General features: G+C 41.4%; 1 protein-coding gene across 4 annotated transcripts in view; it reads left to right on the forward strand.

The window, feature by feature from the left end:
* ZBTB45 (zinc finger and BTB domain containing 45) overlaps nucleotides 1-16165 on the forward strand; it is a 458931-nt gene extending 442766 nt beyond the window's left edge. For all 4 annotated transcript variants that reach the window (XM_085616670.1, XM_085616669.1, XM_085616667.1 and 1 more), the window contains one exon: nucleotides 4214-16165. In XM_085616670.1, coding sequence (XP_085472796.1) covers nucleotides 4214-4467 — 254 coding nt within the window. In that variant the 3' untranslated portion in view covers nucleotides 4468-16165. The remainder of the gene's footprint in view (nucleotides 1-4213) is intronic.
* Nucleotides 16166-16906: the final 741 nt, after the last annotated feature.

Raw genomic sequence — 16906 nt, forward strand, 5'->3', positions numbered from 1 at the left:
ATGCACAGCATGTGATCTACAGCTCGCATGCCTCGAACGGAAAATGCTACTTACCACAGAATGCATCTGTTTTTGGCATGTGGATCTGTAGAGTCACATTCGCCCGCCCGCCTCCCCGGGTACCTCTACCTGTTGCAGTACTATCTTACTTAGATTAACCCTGGGCGTAGTTCGCGAAGTAGCACTTCGCGAAGCTACGCAAAGTGCAGTTCGCACTACGCGTAGCACTTCGCGAACTGCGTAGTACCTTGTTCGCACTGTGCCAGATGTCGTTTTCAATGATTGCACAGTGCGGACAAGCAACCGGCACTGTGCAATCATTGAAAATGGCATCTTGCACAGTGCGAGCTGTAGTTTTCTGCTGCTCGAGTAGATTTTTACTCGAGCGGCAGCTTTCTCAACGCGAACTGGTAGTTTCTCATCGCGAGCGGTCGCGAGCATACGCGACCACTCGCAATGAGAAACCTGACCTCCTCGCGTTGGGAAGCTCGCCGGAAGGTTTATTTTCCATGCTCGCGATCGCCAACTTGATGTTGCTGATCGCGAACAAGGAAAAAGTCTTGCCGGGATGTCATTTTGCTTGCTCGCGGTCGCCAACTTGACGTTGAGGACCGCGAGCAAGCAAAAAATGACCGCAGCTCTACGCAACACTACGCTACGCGTGTTCGCACTGTGCTACGTGCAGTTCGCGTAGTGCGAAGTAGCGCGAACTTCGCAAACTACGCGAGCGTAGCGTAGTGCTTTGCCCAGGCTTAACTTAGATACAATATACATGGACATCTCTATTAACTACTCTTACTAACTCCATCATCACCCTCTGCGGCAAAACAATTTAAAGATGGAGTCGATGCCCATGCGTACTATTACCGAAAGGAGGAGTCACCTACCTCATGACTGGAAAGACTTCTTTGAAGAAAAACAAAGTGCAAACATCCGGACCCAACTCTAGATAGCGAAATATGCACAGCATGTGACTCTACAGCTCTACATGCCAAGAACAGATGCATACTGTGGTAAGTAGCATTTTCGTTATTGACTTTACCGCAAGAGTTCTGTCTTTCAGTAGTGTATGACTAAGTTTTGGGCAGTTGAAAATTCTGCTGTAATTCACAGAGGGGAGTCTTTGTTGGAGATCGATACCTGGATTTATGTAAAGTTTCTCTAGCGAAAAAAGACACAGTGTTGTAGAATATTGGAGCAACGTTTTAGACATTTTTCTTATAAAGATATATGATTTATATGGGCAAAGCGCAAATCCTTTTATCGAGGGTTTGTGTGAAGGAGGCTCAGGATCCTTTATTTTTTTAAATCAAAGACGCTCTCCATCTCCAAAAAGATGAGTGAACTCTTTTATAGATGCGGTGTTTGGAGCCTCCTACTGCCCCAACACAAGTGATGTTGGGAAATTGATGTTTGATTTTTGCGTGTGATCTATTAAAGTGAAGGAAGTGTGATACATGAATTCACTAAGGAGATGACTTGAAAAAGTATGAGATATCGCATTTAAGTTATATTAGCCAGATGTTAAGGGTAGTTGCTGCTTGTTGTGAGACAAATGGATTTGTCCCCCCCCCAACTTTTTTTTTAAAGCCATGCTGCCTGACACGCACTGCAGTACTGCATGGCTAAACATTGAGAAAGTCAACAGCTCTCAACTTGTATGCGAGACTTAAAAGCTTTGACAGTGCTTGTTTTCCATCTTTTTCACTTGATTGAAGCATCAGTTTTGTATCTGTTTATTAAAGATTGGACAACCGGGTGGCATGTTATCTTAAGCTGTAATAGTAGATTTAGTCTCTGAAAAAATATTTATAAAGAGAAAATAGTTTTAGAGTCTTCAGATTCCCTGCAAGGGGGTTTATTTGAATCCGCTATTTTAGAATGCTCTAAACCTACTTGGGTTGCCACATTTATTGTACCTCTGCCTTTCCATGGAAGATCTCCAGATCTGGGACTATAAGGGATGGTTCCGGACAGAGTCCAACAGTAGAATCCGGTCTATCAGCAAGGTTTCCAGCACCACTAGTTGAAAATATGGCGATTTGGCAATCTGGGCACCTTTAGGACAAGGGAGAGTGGATGCAGCAAATGCTCTGAGTTAAATGTTGTTTTCTCCAGCAGATTAATAATGGGTTTGAGTAGTCACTGGAGAACCTGATTGGCTTCTGAGAGTTGGATTCATTCACCTGGGAAATTAAGCAAACCTTATAAACATAGATCCGGAGTAACCGAAAGGTCACGGTGTTTGATGGAATGTTGCTTAGTGTGCTGATTAATAATATTGGGGTGCCTCTGGTATTACTAGGTAATATATTCGGAAAGGATTGAGGCAGCACAACTTCTAAATCAATGAAAGTGTAAGAAAGGGCTAAAGACGTGTTGGTTCTACCCTCAGATTTCCATCCACACTGGGAGGAAGATTCCTTGTTACCATAACTATTAGGTACAGCTGTGCTTATTATTATTTGAGTCCTCCATCTCACTCTTTGGTGGAACATGCTGGTTTAAAGCTCAAGGGGCCTCCATTTCAGTCTTGGCTTAAGTATCCTGAGTGGAGCCCGGGGTTGAGAAGCTACCTTAATGAAAGATTTTTTGACAGCGCAATTCTTTGCAAAAAATGAAAATATCGGGAAGGCCTGCAAGAGACCTCTTCCTTTAGACTTTGACTTCTTCCTTTGGGCCTTGACTTCAAATGATACCACAGTCTTATTTTAAATTATCATACCAGAGCAATTTTCTTTTTATATTTATTGATAAGTCCCTCATGTCCTGTTTTCCATGGCCGGGAATATGAATTGTTAACTGAACAGATGTGTTCTCGATTCCCTGAACAGTGCTGTTGTAACATATTTGTTAAGCACACAGACCCGCAAGCGCGCAGCCCTGTGGTCACTGTTACTATGGAATAGATTTGGGTAGCTTGATCCTTAGTGTAAAGGTACTCTGTGTATGGGATGGCTTATTGGTACATTAGAGGGGGCCTCACTGGCCTCTCAGTGGATTGAGAACAGTAATACTGCCCTCTATCTCACTTTTATAAAGATGCATACACCGCTTGTCACAGAGGGTCTGCCATCAGATGGATGGCTGCAATGCAGTAACCCTGGTTGCGATACAACCAGATGGCATTTCATCTGGTTCAAAGAATCATACTGATCCATGGTCACCTGCATTAGTCTACTACCGTCGCACTTGGAATACTACTTGGATCCTGAGAGTTGAAGAGGTTGAAGGAGGGCATGAGCATGACAAGCAGCTTTTGGAACCATAACCAAGATCCTGGCTACTCTGAGCCTCTAGTGCCTACTGCTCTTCAGACCTCTCGCATTGTATTAACTGAGTGTTCCCCAAGACGAACAATCAACCTTTGGCCTATTATTATCAGTGGCACTAAGACTCATGTTTGTGATTGTGTGACAATGAATAAATTACCTATCTTTAAAATGACCGCGTGTTTGCATTTGTGTATTTTTACTCATGATTTGCTATTTCGCTACTTACAAGTTGGCTGACTTATTCTTAACTGATGCTACCTATCGCCTCATTCAAGGTTATCAACCTATTCATGAGACCACAATTTATATCTATGAAATCTACCTGATTGAAAGAGAAGGTAGTTTGCCTCGTTTGACTTGGAATCAGGCTGCATCTTGTGTGTACACCTCCCAGACGAATCTGAAAGTGACTAAGATTATATATTTTTGCTGAGCAAAACAATTCACTTGCTTAACAATTCCTTTGGTCTGCTCTAACACCGATATAGACATTTCATTTTACCCCTGCTTGGTGGCTAATTTTAGCACCATTTCTCCAGCAGCACGTCATATGAATGCCTATTCCCATCAAGTTGCCCTCAGTCATGTATTGAACACTGTAACAGGAGCTTATAAATGGTTGCATGTCTAGAATTCAGTGTTATATTCTCTAGTGTGGGAACAGGAGGCATGTCACATTAATATTGAGTCATTTATTTTTGGCATAATTGCAAAGAGACTGAAGTGCATAGACCAGCTTCACAGATTGGCTACCAAAGGTGCTTAGTTTGAAACTAAGATTGTAGACCGGAGAAAGAGGACGAGAAAGAGAATATATAGAGACACTGTAGTAGTTGAGTGATGGTTGTATTCTGCCTTAGATACAATTTGTTGGAGGCCAATATGAAATCTGGATTGCTGTAACAATCTGCCTTTTTTTCTTTTCATCCCTTCTACAGGAGAGAAGCCTCACCAGTGCAACATCTGCTATCGCTCCTTCTCCCTGCGGGACTACCTTTTGAAGCATATGGTGACACACACTGGAGTGCGAGCTTTTCAATGCTTTATCTGTTCTAAGCGCTTCACTCAGAAAAGTTCCCTAAATGTGCACATGCGCACGCACCGACCCGAGCGCTTCCAATGTTGTATCTGCAACAAGTACTTTTCTCACCGCACATTGTTGGAGCGCCACATGACCACCCACACGGCATAATTGCTATTGGGTTCACAGAAAGCTGTGTCATTGCCCAAAATGGAAAGGGCTTGCCAAGTAAGAATTAGTTTTGGCTCAAGCGAAAAATTCAAAAAGTGGACAGCACAAGATGTTTCTTCATTGTATTGGCGAGCCAGCTATCTGTGGTCACGTACCCTACAAAAAGGTATCATGGGATGGGAGTGATTGTAAATCAAGTTCAACGCCATGCAGTGATCAGGATAGTCATTTATGGGACTGGGGCCATTTAACACTGTGATGCCCTTCTGTAAGTGGGCAGATTAGGATAGTAGGCATGGTGCTAAAGAAGAAGGTGGTATTGACATGGACAACGCTGTGGATGTTTCCACCATTGACTCTAGTTGAATTTAAAGTTGGATCTAAGAACTTGGCCACTCTAGATGACACCTGTTTTGCTTGCACTGGGTTTCCCCCCTCCTTGCACAGATCTGCAGTGTGATTTATTCCTGTTTCATATTATTCATGCTATTCCATATTATTCATGCTATTCCACACAATGGTTCACTTTTGCCTCTGCAAAGTAGCGCATTTAAGTCCCCATTGCTGTTGCGATATTGGGATTTATGCGCAGCTATCCAATTGTATAATTTTCTTTTTTTAAGCACTTTTTTTTGCTATTCTGGCACTGGGATCTCCCCACACTGCACACAGTTTTCAATTTTTTTCTGAAAATCCACTTGCCGCACATGGACTTATTCTTCCTCTTTCTGCCCAAGTATTTTTCTTTGCTGCAGACTTTGGCCCTCTGATTTAACTCCACAATATCTTCCTTGGATCCCTTCCACCTCTCTTGCTTAATTTCACAACCCCAGATCATTAAGGAATGCTGTAATATTGAAGAGGTTCAAGGGTTCTAAGGCAAAACAACATAATATTGGTCTTCTTCATCTATGGCTGTTTTCCACCCCATAGAAAACGCCTCCCTTTGCTTCTTCACTGTAAAACAGTGGTCTTCTTGCTCCATCTTTGGTCACCTTGTTAGCTTTGTAAAGAGCTGAAAAAGTTTATGCTAGATTTTCCTGCAGGTTATTATTTGTTCTCCAGTATTGGATCTTTGCCAGGTTCCCATGCTTGAAATATTCCCAGTCGTCGAAATGGGAGTCCCACGTTACCATAGAAAAGCAGTGTACAACAGTATCCTAGTCCATAATAGTAATGCAGAGTCACATTAATAGCCTATCTATGTCCGTTTAAAAACAAAAAAAGGACCATACTTGAACTATAACCAATCAGGTGACAGCATCCTCTAGAACACTCCAAACAGAGGCTGAGTCCCTCATATTTTCTACCGCACGACCAACCACTTCTAAAGCAGGATAGGTTACCTCAGCAGAGGGTCATTCTGAACCTTCTGCCGAAACTACACAGGTTAAGAAAACCTGCTACATCCCTGCGGGTATCCCCAAAAATGATTTGTCACCTAAGATGGGAACCAGTTCATTCTCATCGATGAGACTGTCAACAGATATATCGTCGACGGCGGTATCCATAGTCACCACACTATAGCGACATCGACGTTCACTACGACAGCTTCGCCCCCGATAGTATCTTTGTCGCCTTTAGGATCGATGACGATTAATTCAATAAAGATTACGACAAAGCCAACATTACCATTTACGGCGCTCCTTGTTAAGAAATCGTCGACGAAAACATCCAAAAAAGACGTGTTGATGCCGAAGTTCAGACTGTCCACGGATCCATCGCCAACATCACTACCATAGATGACAGCACCATCGACATCAACACCGTCAAAGAAAATACTATCCACGGCAGATCCATTTCTAGCATCAAGACTTCCTTCTTTCATACCGTTGTCGCTCATACCATTAAAGCACACCCAAGAAACAGTATCGCCATCTCACACTTCACCCAGTAAAGTTTCACCTATACCTCTGGATAATCTTCTAGATGACGATAAGGAGGAAGGAGACTCCTCATATAATGAGGGCACGTTCGGAGTGGCTCGTAGCCCATCAAACCTGCATATTAAATGTCAGGAAGAGGATGAGCAGGACCATCCGTATTATGAACAGCTATATGCAGAAGATCAATATGTACACCAGGAAAAATTTGTGCGATATGCTGACCAGCAATAAGTTCAGTTCTGATGCCAGCATTTCTGGTAACTAACGTACAACATGTGCTGCAGGATTATTATCGCAGAATCCCACCATCAGGGTCTGCCACCCCATTTCCACAAACACCTCATCAGAGGCAACCTCCTCCAGTACCCTCTGCCAGACATACATCACTGTTTTTTGCTACACCCTCTGACACTTTGTCAACTTTGCCTGTTCCATTTCCAGAAGCTCCAAGGGAAGATCCTCCTTTCATGGATGAAGACAGAGATGGGTGAGATCGAGGATACTGCTTCCCTTCCCAAAGAGTGGTATGATCATCAAATTCAGACGCCCTCCCCTTCTACTCCACCACCAGTGGATTCCCCACCGGTGGATATCAGTGGGTTCCATAGCATAATGGAACGGGCTGCCAAAAGATTCAAACTCTCAATAGTTTCAAAACAATCTGACTGTTTTCTCTACAGCTTCAAGGAGGAAACTAAGAAAGCAATTCGTTCTATTCCTAATGTGGGCTTTATATGGGAGGATGGTCTAAAAGTGATGAAAACTCCAGGATCGATTCCAGCAGTATTTCCTAGGCTGGATAAAACATATAAAGCACCTGAGAATCCTCGAGCTTGCCTCACCAGCCTACCAAGACCACACTCGGTAGTGTCACATGCGGACCAACGTCGCTCTAGAAATCCATCTAACCCCCCGTTCGCTCCACCAGATAGAGATGGGAGACTTCTAGACGGTATAGGTAAAAAAAGTCTCTACCATGGTGGCTACCACTGTTCGAGCAGCAAACTCTCTAGCAATTCTGGGGGCATTACGACTGCCAAATGTGGTCGGCCATCTCCACATACATTGACCTTTTACCGGAAGATGTCAAACTGGAGGCACAAAAGATACTGCAAGAGAGGGAGAGGATATTGACGAAAATAATGGACTGTGCCATAGATGTGTCATTTACAGGCTTTTGACAACTAGCGGGGCGGCAATCCTTGGGCATCAGGCATGGCTTAAACCTTCTTCCTTCCGCCTGGAAATTCAAACAAAGGTTATGGATATGCCATATGATGGAGTTATTGTTTGGCAAGCATGTGGACGACGCTCTTCAGTCCATCAAATCAGTCCATAATCCTTAAACAGTAGCTGAAAGATCATTGCATATGTTAGACATCAAACGGTGTCTAAAGTTTTACATACACAGGACTAATAACAAACGCAAAGCAGATCAACTGTTTGTAGCCTTCGAGAACCTCAGAAACGTGTTTCCTGTTTCTAAGCAGACTACGGTAAGATGGATGACTTCTGGCATACAATTATGTCATCAACAAGCAGGAAAGTAGTTTACTTCCAAGGTCAACGTCCATTTCACCAAAGCTGTCTCCGCATCCACAGCTCTGTTTGCACGTGTGCCCATTCAAGACATATGTCAAGCAGCAACGTGGTCTAGCAGGCACACGTTTTCTCTACACTATTGCCTTGATGTTGCAGAGAAAGCTGATGCAGCAGTTTGACAAGCAGTTCTACGATATCTGTTCCAATAAGGTGAGCCGCTATTCTTTCCAAACGTCCTCGATTTTATTCTTATGATATGTTTATCACTATAGTATTCACTGCAGCCTAGTCTGATTCAAGCTTATGAAACATCCAATACTGGAGAAGAGTTACTTACCTGTAACTTTGGTTCTCCAGTATTGGTATCTTTCATGGATTCACATGAGACCCACCCTCCTCCCTATAGAGGCTGCACTCATAGACTCAGCCTCTGTTTGAAGTGTTCCAGAGGGTGCTGTTGCCTGATTGGTTATAGTTCAAATTTGGTCCTTTTTAAAAAAAAAATGACATAAATAGGCTATTGAAGTGACTTTGTATTACCATTATGGCCTATGATACTGTTAACACTGCTTTTCTATGGTACCGTGGGACTCCCACTTCGACGATGGGGAATGATTCAAGCATGTGAATCTATGAAAGATACCAATACCGGAGAACCAAAGTTACAGGTAGCTAACTTAGATTCTCTCTCTGAAAACTCATTCAGCCTCTTCAGCAATATTTGGTGGTCAGGTAGTAAAAGCCAGTACAGAAATCTAAAAGCATAAGGTCAGGTCCATAATATTTGAAAGAGACGTGTGGACTTCATCCATTGGGGACGGCGCCTTAGTGACTCCCTCAAAGGAACTGGTTGTTTTCAAAGTGTTACTCTAATTGGAAGCATGACTCATTTTCTAGCACTGGGCTGAATTTTTTTATTTTTTTATTTTCTTTTGTCTCTAAGCCAACTGAGCAGTAAATATTGAGCACTAATGTTGTTGACTTCTCAAAGTGGGTGTGCCGGCCTAGCCATTGTTACTGTGGTCTGGAAGTCTTGCTGTACTTTCTCCATTTAACTCGTTTTTAAAATCTAGTCATGTAAATGGTTAGACAAAAAGGCAAAAGGTGTCCAGACATACAATTTAATAGTACCAACTGCAGAGTACATGTGCTTTTGCAGGAACGGTGAAATGAGTGGCAGATTAGTTCAGCCGGTGACAGCTTGCAGTGATTCGCATGGCAAAGAAGTGCAGAACTGTATGAAAAAGCCTATGTTTCAGTAAACATCCCCAGATCAAGGTATACTGACCAACACTTTCTTATTAGCATTGGAAGCACACTACAGATTGTCAGACCGGTGGGGCAGGGTCCTAAAAGGAGTCTTGATATCATAATAATGTATTGGAACTCAGCGTGATCCTCGCTTATTAATTTTTAATACTAGCCCTAACAAGTACAAAGGTATTGATTCAGACAGACTACAAAGCATTGACTTATTACTTGAGAAAACAAGGAAGAACAAGATTCCAAATTTTTGACTGAGGTTCAAGCTATTCAGAATTGGTCATTACCAAGAACTTCAACCTAAAGACCATTCATATTTGAGAAGATCTGCATCTGCAGGCAGATGGTGAGTAGAATCATCTTGGAAAGGCACAAACAGATCCTCTTTAACAACATACTCCTAACAGCTCACATATCTTAAATGACAATCACAAATCGATCCATTTGTAAACAACTAGAGCACAAACTGGTAATAGTTTATGTCCAGATATCACATTCTCACCCTCAAAGGGGATATGTTGCTGATAACCTGTTCAAAAGCTTTTTCTACACTTGTCCATCAATTCCTTTTAAAGTCAAGGTGGTAATGAAACTAAATCAATCCTGGATGAGAATGATTCAGATAGTATCAAAATGACCTAGCCAATGACAGTTCTTTAATCCAAACAACTAGACATGGTACTGCCTGCAGACCATATTTGCTGTCCATGACATGGTGCAGCTTTTCAACTTAACTTTCAGTGAACTTGGCAGCCTGGCTCTTAATTTCTTGTCATTTAAAATTACAGTCAGAGTGCACGGCTTCACTGAGAGGCAAAGGCACTATCCATCAATTTAAATCATATGGAATAGTTTTTTATCTGGCTTTGCAGACCTCCATCAACCTTGGGGCGCCAGGAAAGAGGTGGTTTCACCGAGTGGTTTATGCTTGACCTAGTCCAACTTACATTTTCAGTCGTAAGCCTGTGTGTATCAGCTATTTCCGCATATTGAAATGCTCTTTTTAAAAGTCCAGTCGGGGAATTTTCTGAAGGTCTTCAAATATTTTCCCAAATTAGTGGATCATGCCTGCCTAAATAAATTGGGACTCCCAGGCTGCAGATGCATAAAGAAACAATATAAAGTCCTTTATTGAAAGTTAACTTTTTAGGGGGTTTTCTACAGCATGACTGGAATGGATAGATCGGCTTGAGCTATTGGCACAGTTATGTCCACAGCATGCCTCCAAATCTTCTAGCTTGCTAAACATTTTTCACCTCAATAACACTCTCATTCACTTATAGTCACTGCTGCAAAAACATAAAATGGCATCAAACTAAATAATTGCAAAAGATGCCACAAAAAAATAACAACCAATCAATGCCTTATATAAGCCTGTGGGGCCCACCAGCAACATTTTTGGGGATCCACACTTATTTTTCATCATCACATATTTATAGAGAGCAAGAAAGGGACAAACAGGAAAGGTGGAAGAGAAAGACGAGAAAACTGTCACAAAGGAAGAAACCATTGAGGAGGCAAGAGGTGGATTCTAGACCACACAGCCTGGTTATTCGGCACATTAACATTGAATTGCGCCAGCCATAGGCTTCTAAGCAGAGCTTTGGGCCCGGCACTTATTATTTTAAAAATTAAGTAATGCAGCCAGCTGCAGGTTTGGGAGAAGTTTGGGCTGTGCTTCATACTCTGAGATTATCATCTACAATAGATCTCAATTTACATGCTACTAAAACAGATTCGTTTGACCAAGCATCTTTAGTGCATGGAGTAGAAGTCTTATGTCCCCGCTCAGTAGGCAGTTACCCTAAACCTGTTATGTTGATGCGGGGTATTAGGCTTGTAAAATCATTCTTATCTGTCGTTGACCAACTAAATCTGACAGATGTAGGTATAGTATTTTTAATCTCAAATTGCTGAGAAAAGTAGGCTTTTTTAACCTTCTGTCATTATGTTTTAATCATCAACGTTTATCTACATTGACTCAGGTAACACATTCTCAGCTGCAATGGGAATGTGCTTCTGATAACCTGAAATTTTATGATACAACTTAGATTTTTCTTCCCAATACAATTAGGCATGTATGTCTGTGCTTTCAGATTTTGTGAACTAACTTTGTTATTCAATCACTCTCTCCCTAAAGCTGAATGAAGGAAATGTTAAAAGTTGGTTAATTAGTCGGTGGCGGCTCCTCCGCTAAGGCGGAGGAGCGTCGCCCCACTGCTGTTCGCAGAGGGAAAAAAAGGAAAAATAAACTATTAAGTCAACGTTATTATAATTTTATTTGTTCCTGCTGCGACGTCTTGGCGGGGCAGATCTGCTCTGCTCTCAGAGCAAGGGGAGGTGTGGTGGGCACTATGCAAGTGCACATGAATAGTTGGCTGACCTGAGAGTGGCGGCCAAGCATTCATGCACACTTTGCATGTTTTGCACCCAGGGTGCATTACAGCCTGGATGGAAAACATGCCCAGGCTCCCATTTCCTGGCTGAGCATCGAACCACAGCACTGAGACCAATCATAACTCTGCATTTTAGCGTCGTGATTGGATATGGAGAGCCTTTGAGCTTCCTGCTTGCAGAGAAGCCAGGAAGAGGATGGAGAGGCGGCGTCTGGCCGGCCGGTAGATCAGTGATTTAAAAAATGTTTTTTTCTTAACCTCACCCCATCCCCCCTGCCTCCTCCTTCCCACTGCTGCTTCTCGGGAAGAGCCACCACTGTGTTTAATGCGATTGTGTTTTTTTAAGATGGGACTTTCAGTAATTGTAAAGTACCATGATACCCTGCTTTAAAAAAAACCAATGAGTTAGATCTTAGCAACTGACAAATGTTACTTAATAGGAGAACATAACAGCCAGAAGCGTAATCCGTGGGCATAATGCACAACACCCAAATCTGTCCTGCAACTTTGCAGAATATTCCAACACTAAACAATATACTAGTCCACTTCAACATTGCGGGCCACTACCCAGTATGAATCACATTAGAAAAATAGCAAGTACGACTAAATAAAATGTTAGGAAACCACTTTGTCTCCAGTCCCAGAACCTTTTTCATTTCCTGATAGCAGTTAACATAATATTATCAGTAGTCCTGTGCAACATGTCTCTCTCGGTGTCAGCAGGACAACATGTTGTCTAGTTGCTAAATCTAGTTTACTGAAGCAATTACTAACTTTCAGAATGATAATGTTGTGCAAATCTTACATACTGCCACTTTCCTTTTCAAGTGGCACTTTATGGATAATTACCTCCATTGCTCATGAAAAATGAAAAGGCCCGAGTCTCTCCTGTCGGCTTTTATTATCCTAGATTCTTAATTTTAAATCAAAATGTACATTAAATGGTTACAGCTATGATTTCTCAATAATGAAAATATTGATTTTTCTCAAGTCATCCTGTACTTAATGGAATCCCTCTGCTTACTTTGTAATCTCCCCAGTTTTGATTTATAGTATAATGGAGATTGAACTAGATCTTCCGCCCATAATAAAACTGGAATAAACATGTCATCCTCAATTCAAGACAGTCATCTTTCTTAATGAAATGTTATAATACTCTAGTCAACAGAAACCCCAGAACTTTAAAGAGCAGCTAGATCACGAAAACTCATTGGGATCACACAGTTGGAAGGAATGCGCTTTACAAATACATATTCGATAATATGTAAAGATAATGAGGTACATGCGCTTTTTTCGAGTCGTACATCATATTTTGACCTTAACATAAGATTGAGCTACGAGCTTGACACTACCTTCTTCCTCAAAGATTGCTCAAATTTTCATGCTAATGAGAATAAAATTACTTTGTTTTATTTCTAAACCTGTCATCCCCTACTGAAAAGAACTAATCAGATCACTGATTTGACAATGTAATGCTAAAGGACAGACAAACTCTTCACTAGCGTCTATCACAGTCATAAATCTATGGCGACACATGAACAATTTGGAGCATATTGGAACGTGATACATGATATACTGCTATCAAATGGTAAAATAAATTCTACCAAGACCTAGGGCTAAAGCAGTTATTAGTCTGATTAAGAACACCCCGAAAACTGATGTTTCAAGAACCTACAACCTGGAGCTCATTTAGTTGACCAAACCCCTTTACAGTCAATATCTTAAATTCCATATATATTATCCGTGCTTTTAATGGACCTGTGACCAGTACTGTCAGGTACTGGGTTCCTTCACTTCTTTATTTTGAGAGGAAGAGTACCTGCACATCTCAGCAGTGGTGCAATACTTTTAATTGGAGAGTACCAGCACTTCTCAGAAGCAGAAATGGATTCTGGTATAGGCTACCTATACTTCTTTTTTCCATTTCACTGTATATTATAGATGTCCACCATGCCATTAATCTATTAACATTTGTTTCCCACTTAAGAACATGGGGATGAGCTTGCTGTTCTGTGCTCTTGGATTTCAGTGAAGATCCCATGAATGGAGCAGGCAAAGGTGCTTACATGTAATCCTAACACAACCTCATGGAAATCTTCAAGGAGTTTGTGATCAACCAGTCCTCCTTCAAGAGAAGAAATGGACGTGGACGTCCGTATATCAATAATAGTTGACACTTAAGATAGGATTTTCTTTTCCATTTTGCTGAAATTGTTGGGCTTATGTGCCCTTTTTTGAAACATTAGCCTCCACCTACCAAGCATGGAAAAAAATTGGACCTGTTGGTGAAATGTGCCTGCAATTCTGGGGTCTCTGCCTTTCTCTTTGCCTGGCCCCTTTACATGGTAGATACAGAGCCCGTGGAGCACGCCTGAAATGCTTTCCTTCTAGCTGTTAAGAATTATGGCAGCGATCAACTTGAAGCTTCAAATAACAATTGTGAAGTGATGTGCTAGTCTCCCAAGGAGAACTGTTATATTAAGCATTGTCATAGATGAGGGACCAGGGCAGATTTAATGGCAAATCCTCTGTTCCACGTCATTCACCCCGCCCCTCCCGCGCCGCCCACAGCACCTTAATTAATAAGTGTCTCAGTTGAAAGACTGCACCTAGTCATTTTCCCAGCAGGTTCTGTGACAAGACTTTAAAACTTATTAGCTGGAATCTATAATTGGTTAGGACTTTAAGGTGCTTATTTTGAGTTTGGTGGAGCGGCCATCGGGCAAATAAATAAAAGATTTCCCGTCAGCCATTTTTAAACTGTCATTAACATCAGTGCACTCAATGCAGCAGGCGGGACACTTTTTGGCAGCAGATGTAGTACATCTGTCTAACTCTAAATAAGGCCCCTGGTTCATTGTATCATGAGTGGTGATACAAGGAACTTCTTGCTAATTTGTTTCTTTCATGGAATCCATCTACATAGCCCAGAATTTATTTCTATTAGAAAGTGTGGGTTTTGCCTGACAGAAATTTCACAAAGACATTTCACCTACCTCTAGTTGAGCTCTAATTCCGTATTTGAACTCCAAATGAACTGAGAATCCACTGCCATGGGTGTGCCTTCTGGGAAAGTTGGGATAGCCTTGTGCCTTAATAGAATAATGCAGTTTTTCCTCTAGGTAAAGTTGTACTGCCAGTTCCCTTTTTTTTTTATTTTATTTTTTTTTTTTTAGATATTTGTGCATTTTGAAAAAAGGCATTGAAAAAGTTCAGAGGCTTCTTTCTCATACTTCCTAAGAGTCTATTTGGCTTCCTCTAAAATAGTGCCTTTTGTTTGTTTGTTCAATGAAGGTCTCTGAGGTCTCTCTCACAGGCAATGATGTTAAGTGTTTATGAATTTAATGAAGATTTTCACAGTGAAGCACTAGGATTACGATTATGTAACCTTTCCTTTCCCTCCTGTTTACCCTCCCCGTTACTCATGGAAGTGTGTTGCTGCCCTTAAGTTTGAACCTTAGTACTGCAGCGTTGTAATTCATGAACATCTGGCCGTGCTCACATGTAGTGATTTGCAACACCCTTTAAAATTTTTATGATCTCCCATTCCTTTCCCAACCGCTTGTTAACCCATAGGACCCATATGACTTTCCTATACTGTGACAAGGCCTTAGTTCTTTCAGTACCCCAGAGAGCTCATCTGCAATAATAATGCTCTACCAATGCTGAGTATTTCTGATAAGAAATTGTAGTTAAGCCAAATTGTGTCTTGCCATGTTGGCCAGCGTCTGGCTAGTCCATCTATTATGCGACTTAACATGATGACTGTGATGAAAAGAAAATATTAATCCATGACATTATGCATCAACATGACCCCCCTCTCAGTGACAGACACTCTTTGAGTTAAGCCAACATTAGTTAGTTAACTTGATGGAGAGATCCTCTTAGAAGTTCTGTGTAAGTCTTCGGCCCCAGACATTTATTTTGAGCTCTCACATAATGCACTTTTAGCCTACAGAAGAGTCAGAATGGGGATGACAAATAATTACACCATACTTGTGTTGCAACCTGAGCAGACACTGTGATGTGAGAAGAGGCTCTACAGTCTGTGAGGTTAGTCTAATGTGTAGTTCTGGCACCTGCTAGCCGATCTTACTAGCACCCTGAAAGTGTGACTTGTTCTGAAGGTGACCTTTCTGACATATTGTCCATTGTTTTGTGAAGTACACCCTTTTTACCCCCATGCTTTATCTCTGCTGCATCTGTTTACACATACCGTTCTTTTTATGTCTGATCATAGAAGGTTTGAAATAAAAGTCCTGTAAATCTATTGTGTAGGATTAATATAAGTACCTTACTGTTTACTTCACATTCAGTAATACATTACATAATTGCACAGCAAAGATTAGTGCCTCATCTAGTATACCTAGTCATGTGTTCTTCTTTAGTATATAGTAGTGCTTTACATATTAAAAGCCACATGGTCATGTCTCTCATTCCCAATGATATTGATGTACCAATGCACTGTTTTTCTTCTACATCACGAATCTGACCGAATTTGTATTTAATGCTCTTGAAATGAATTCACCCCAAATCAGCTTAATTCAAGTTTGAGCCTTTTTGGCACTGTGCTGCATCTTTTATTTGTCTATTAAAATGAGCTATAACCTATTCGTTGTCAAGCAATTTTCATTTATTTTACGTTTTAATAAAGTTCATTCTTCCAGACTGAGCCAGAACGATGTCTATGGCAACAAATGTCGATGCCAGCCACCCTTATAGGGAACATAGCAACATGAAGTATCAACATTAAGCAAAGGTAGTTTTGCAGTATGAGTTTTTTATTTATGTCCTATACTTTCTTCTGTAGTTTCATGTTTCAGAATATTACAGATTGTTTTTCTTCAAAGCTGTTTGGAGCATTCTGTGAATGATTCTTGATCGCAACTCAGTTTACTGGATACAGAATTCTGCGTAGATAGTTTTTTTGCCATGGGATATGGCCACATTTTAAATTGCTCAGGCAACAGACAGTTATAAATTATTAAACCAAGCAGCCCAGCAGGACTCACGGTGGGGGAGGAAGCAGTAAAAAAGACAGCAGTAACACAACTGTGGCATTAAGAGGATGTGGGAGGAAGAATGCTGATTAAATGTAAGTAGTTAGGGCTCTGAAGTTGAACACAGAAAAACAATAACAGAGAAAGAAACCAAGAACAGATATAGAACCATGGCAGAATGAGAGAGTACTAAGCCCCTGCTCTGTGGGAGGAACAGAAGAGAGAAAGGAGGGACAAAGAGGCAGGACTGACCACTAGCAAGCACAGATTTTTTTTAGGATGCCCACGGACTAATTAAAGCAGGTCTTGAAGAGATAGCGCATGCGCTGTCTAGCTCGACCTAAACAAGAAA

The sequence above is a fragment of the Triturus cristatus genome, chromosome 7 (genome assembly GCF_964204655.1).
Source record: "Triturus cristatus chromosome 7, aTriCri1.1, whole genome shotgun sequence".
NCBI classification, from domain to species: Eukaryota; Metazoa; Chordata; class Amphibia; order Caudata; family Salamandridae; genus Triturus; species Triturus cristatus.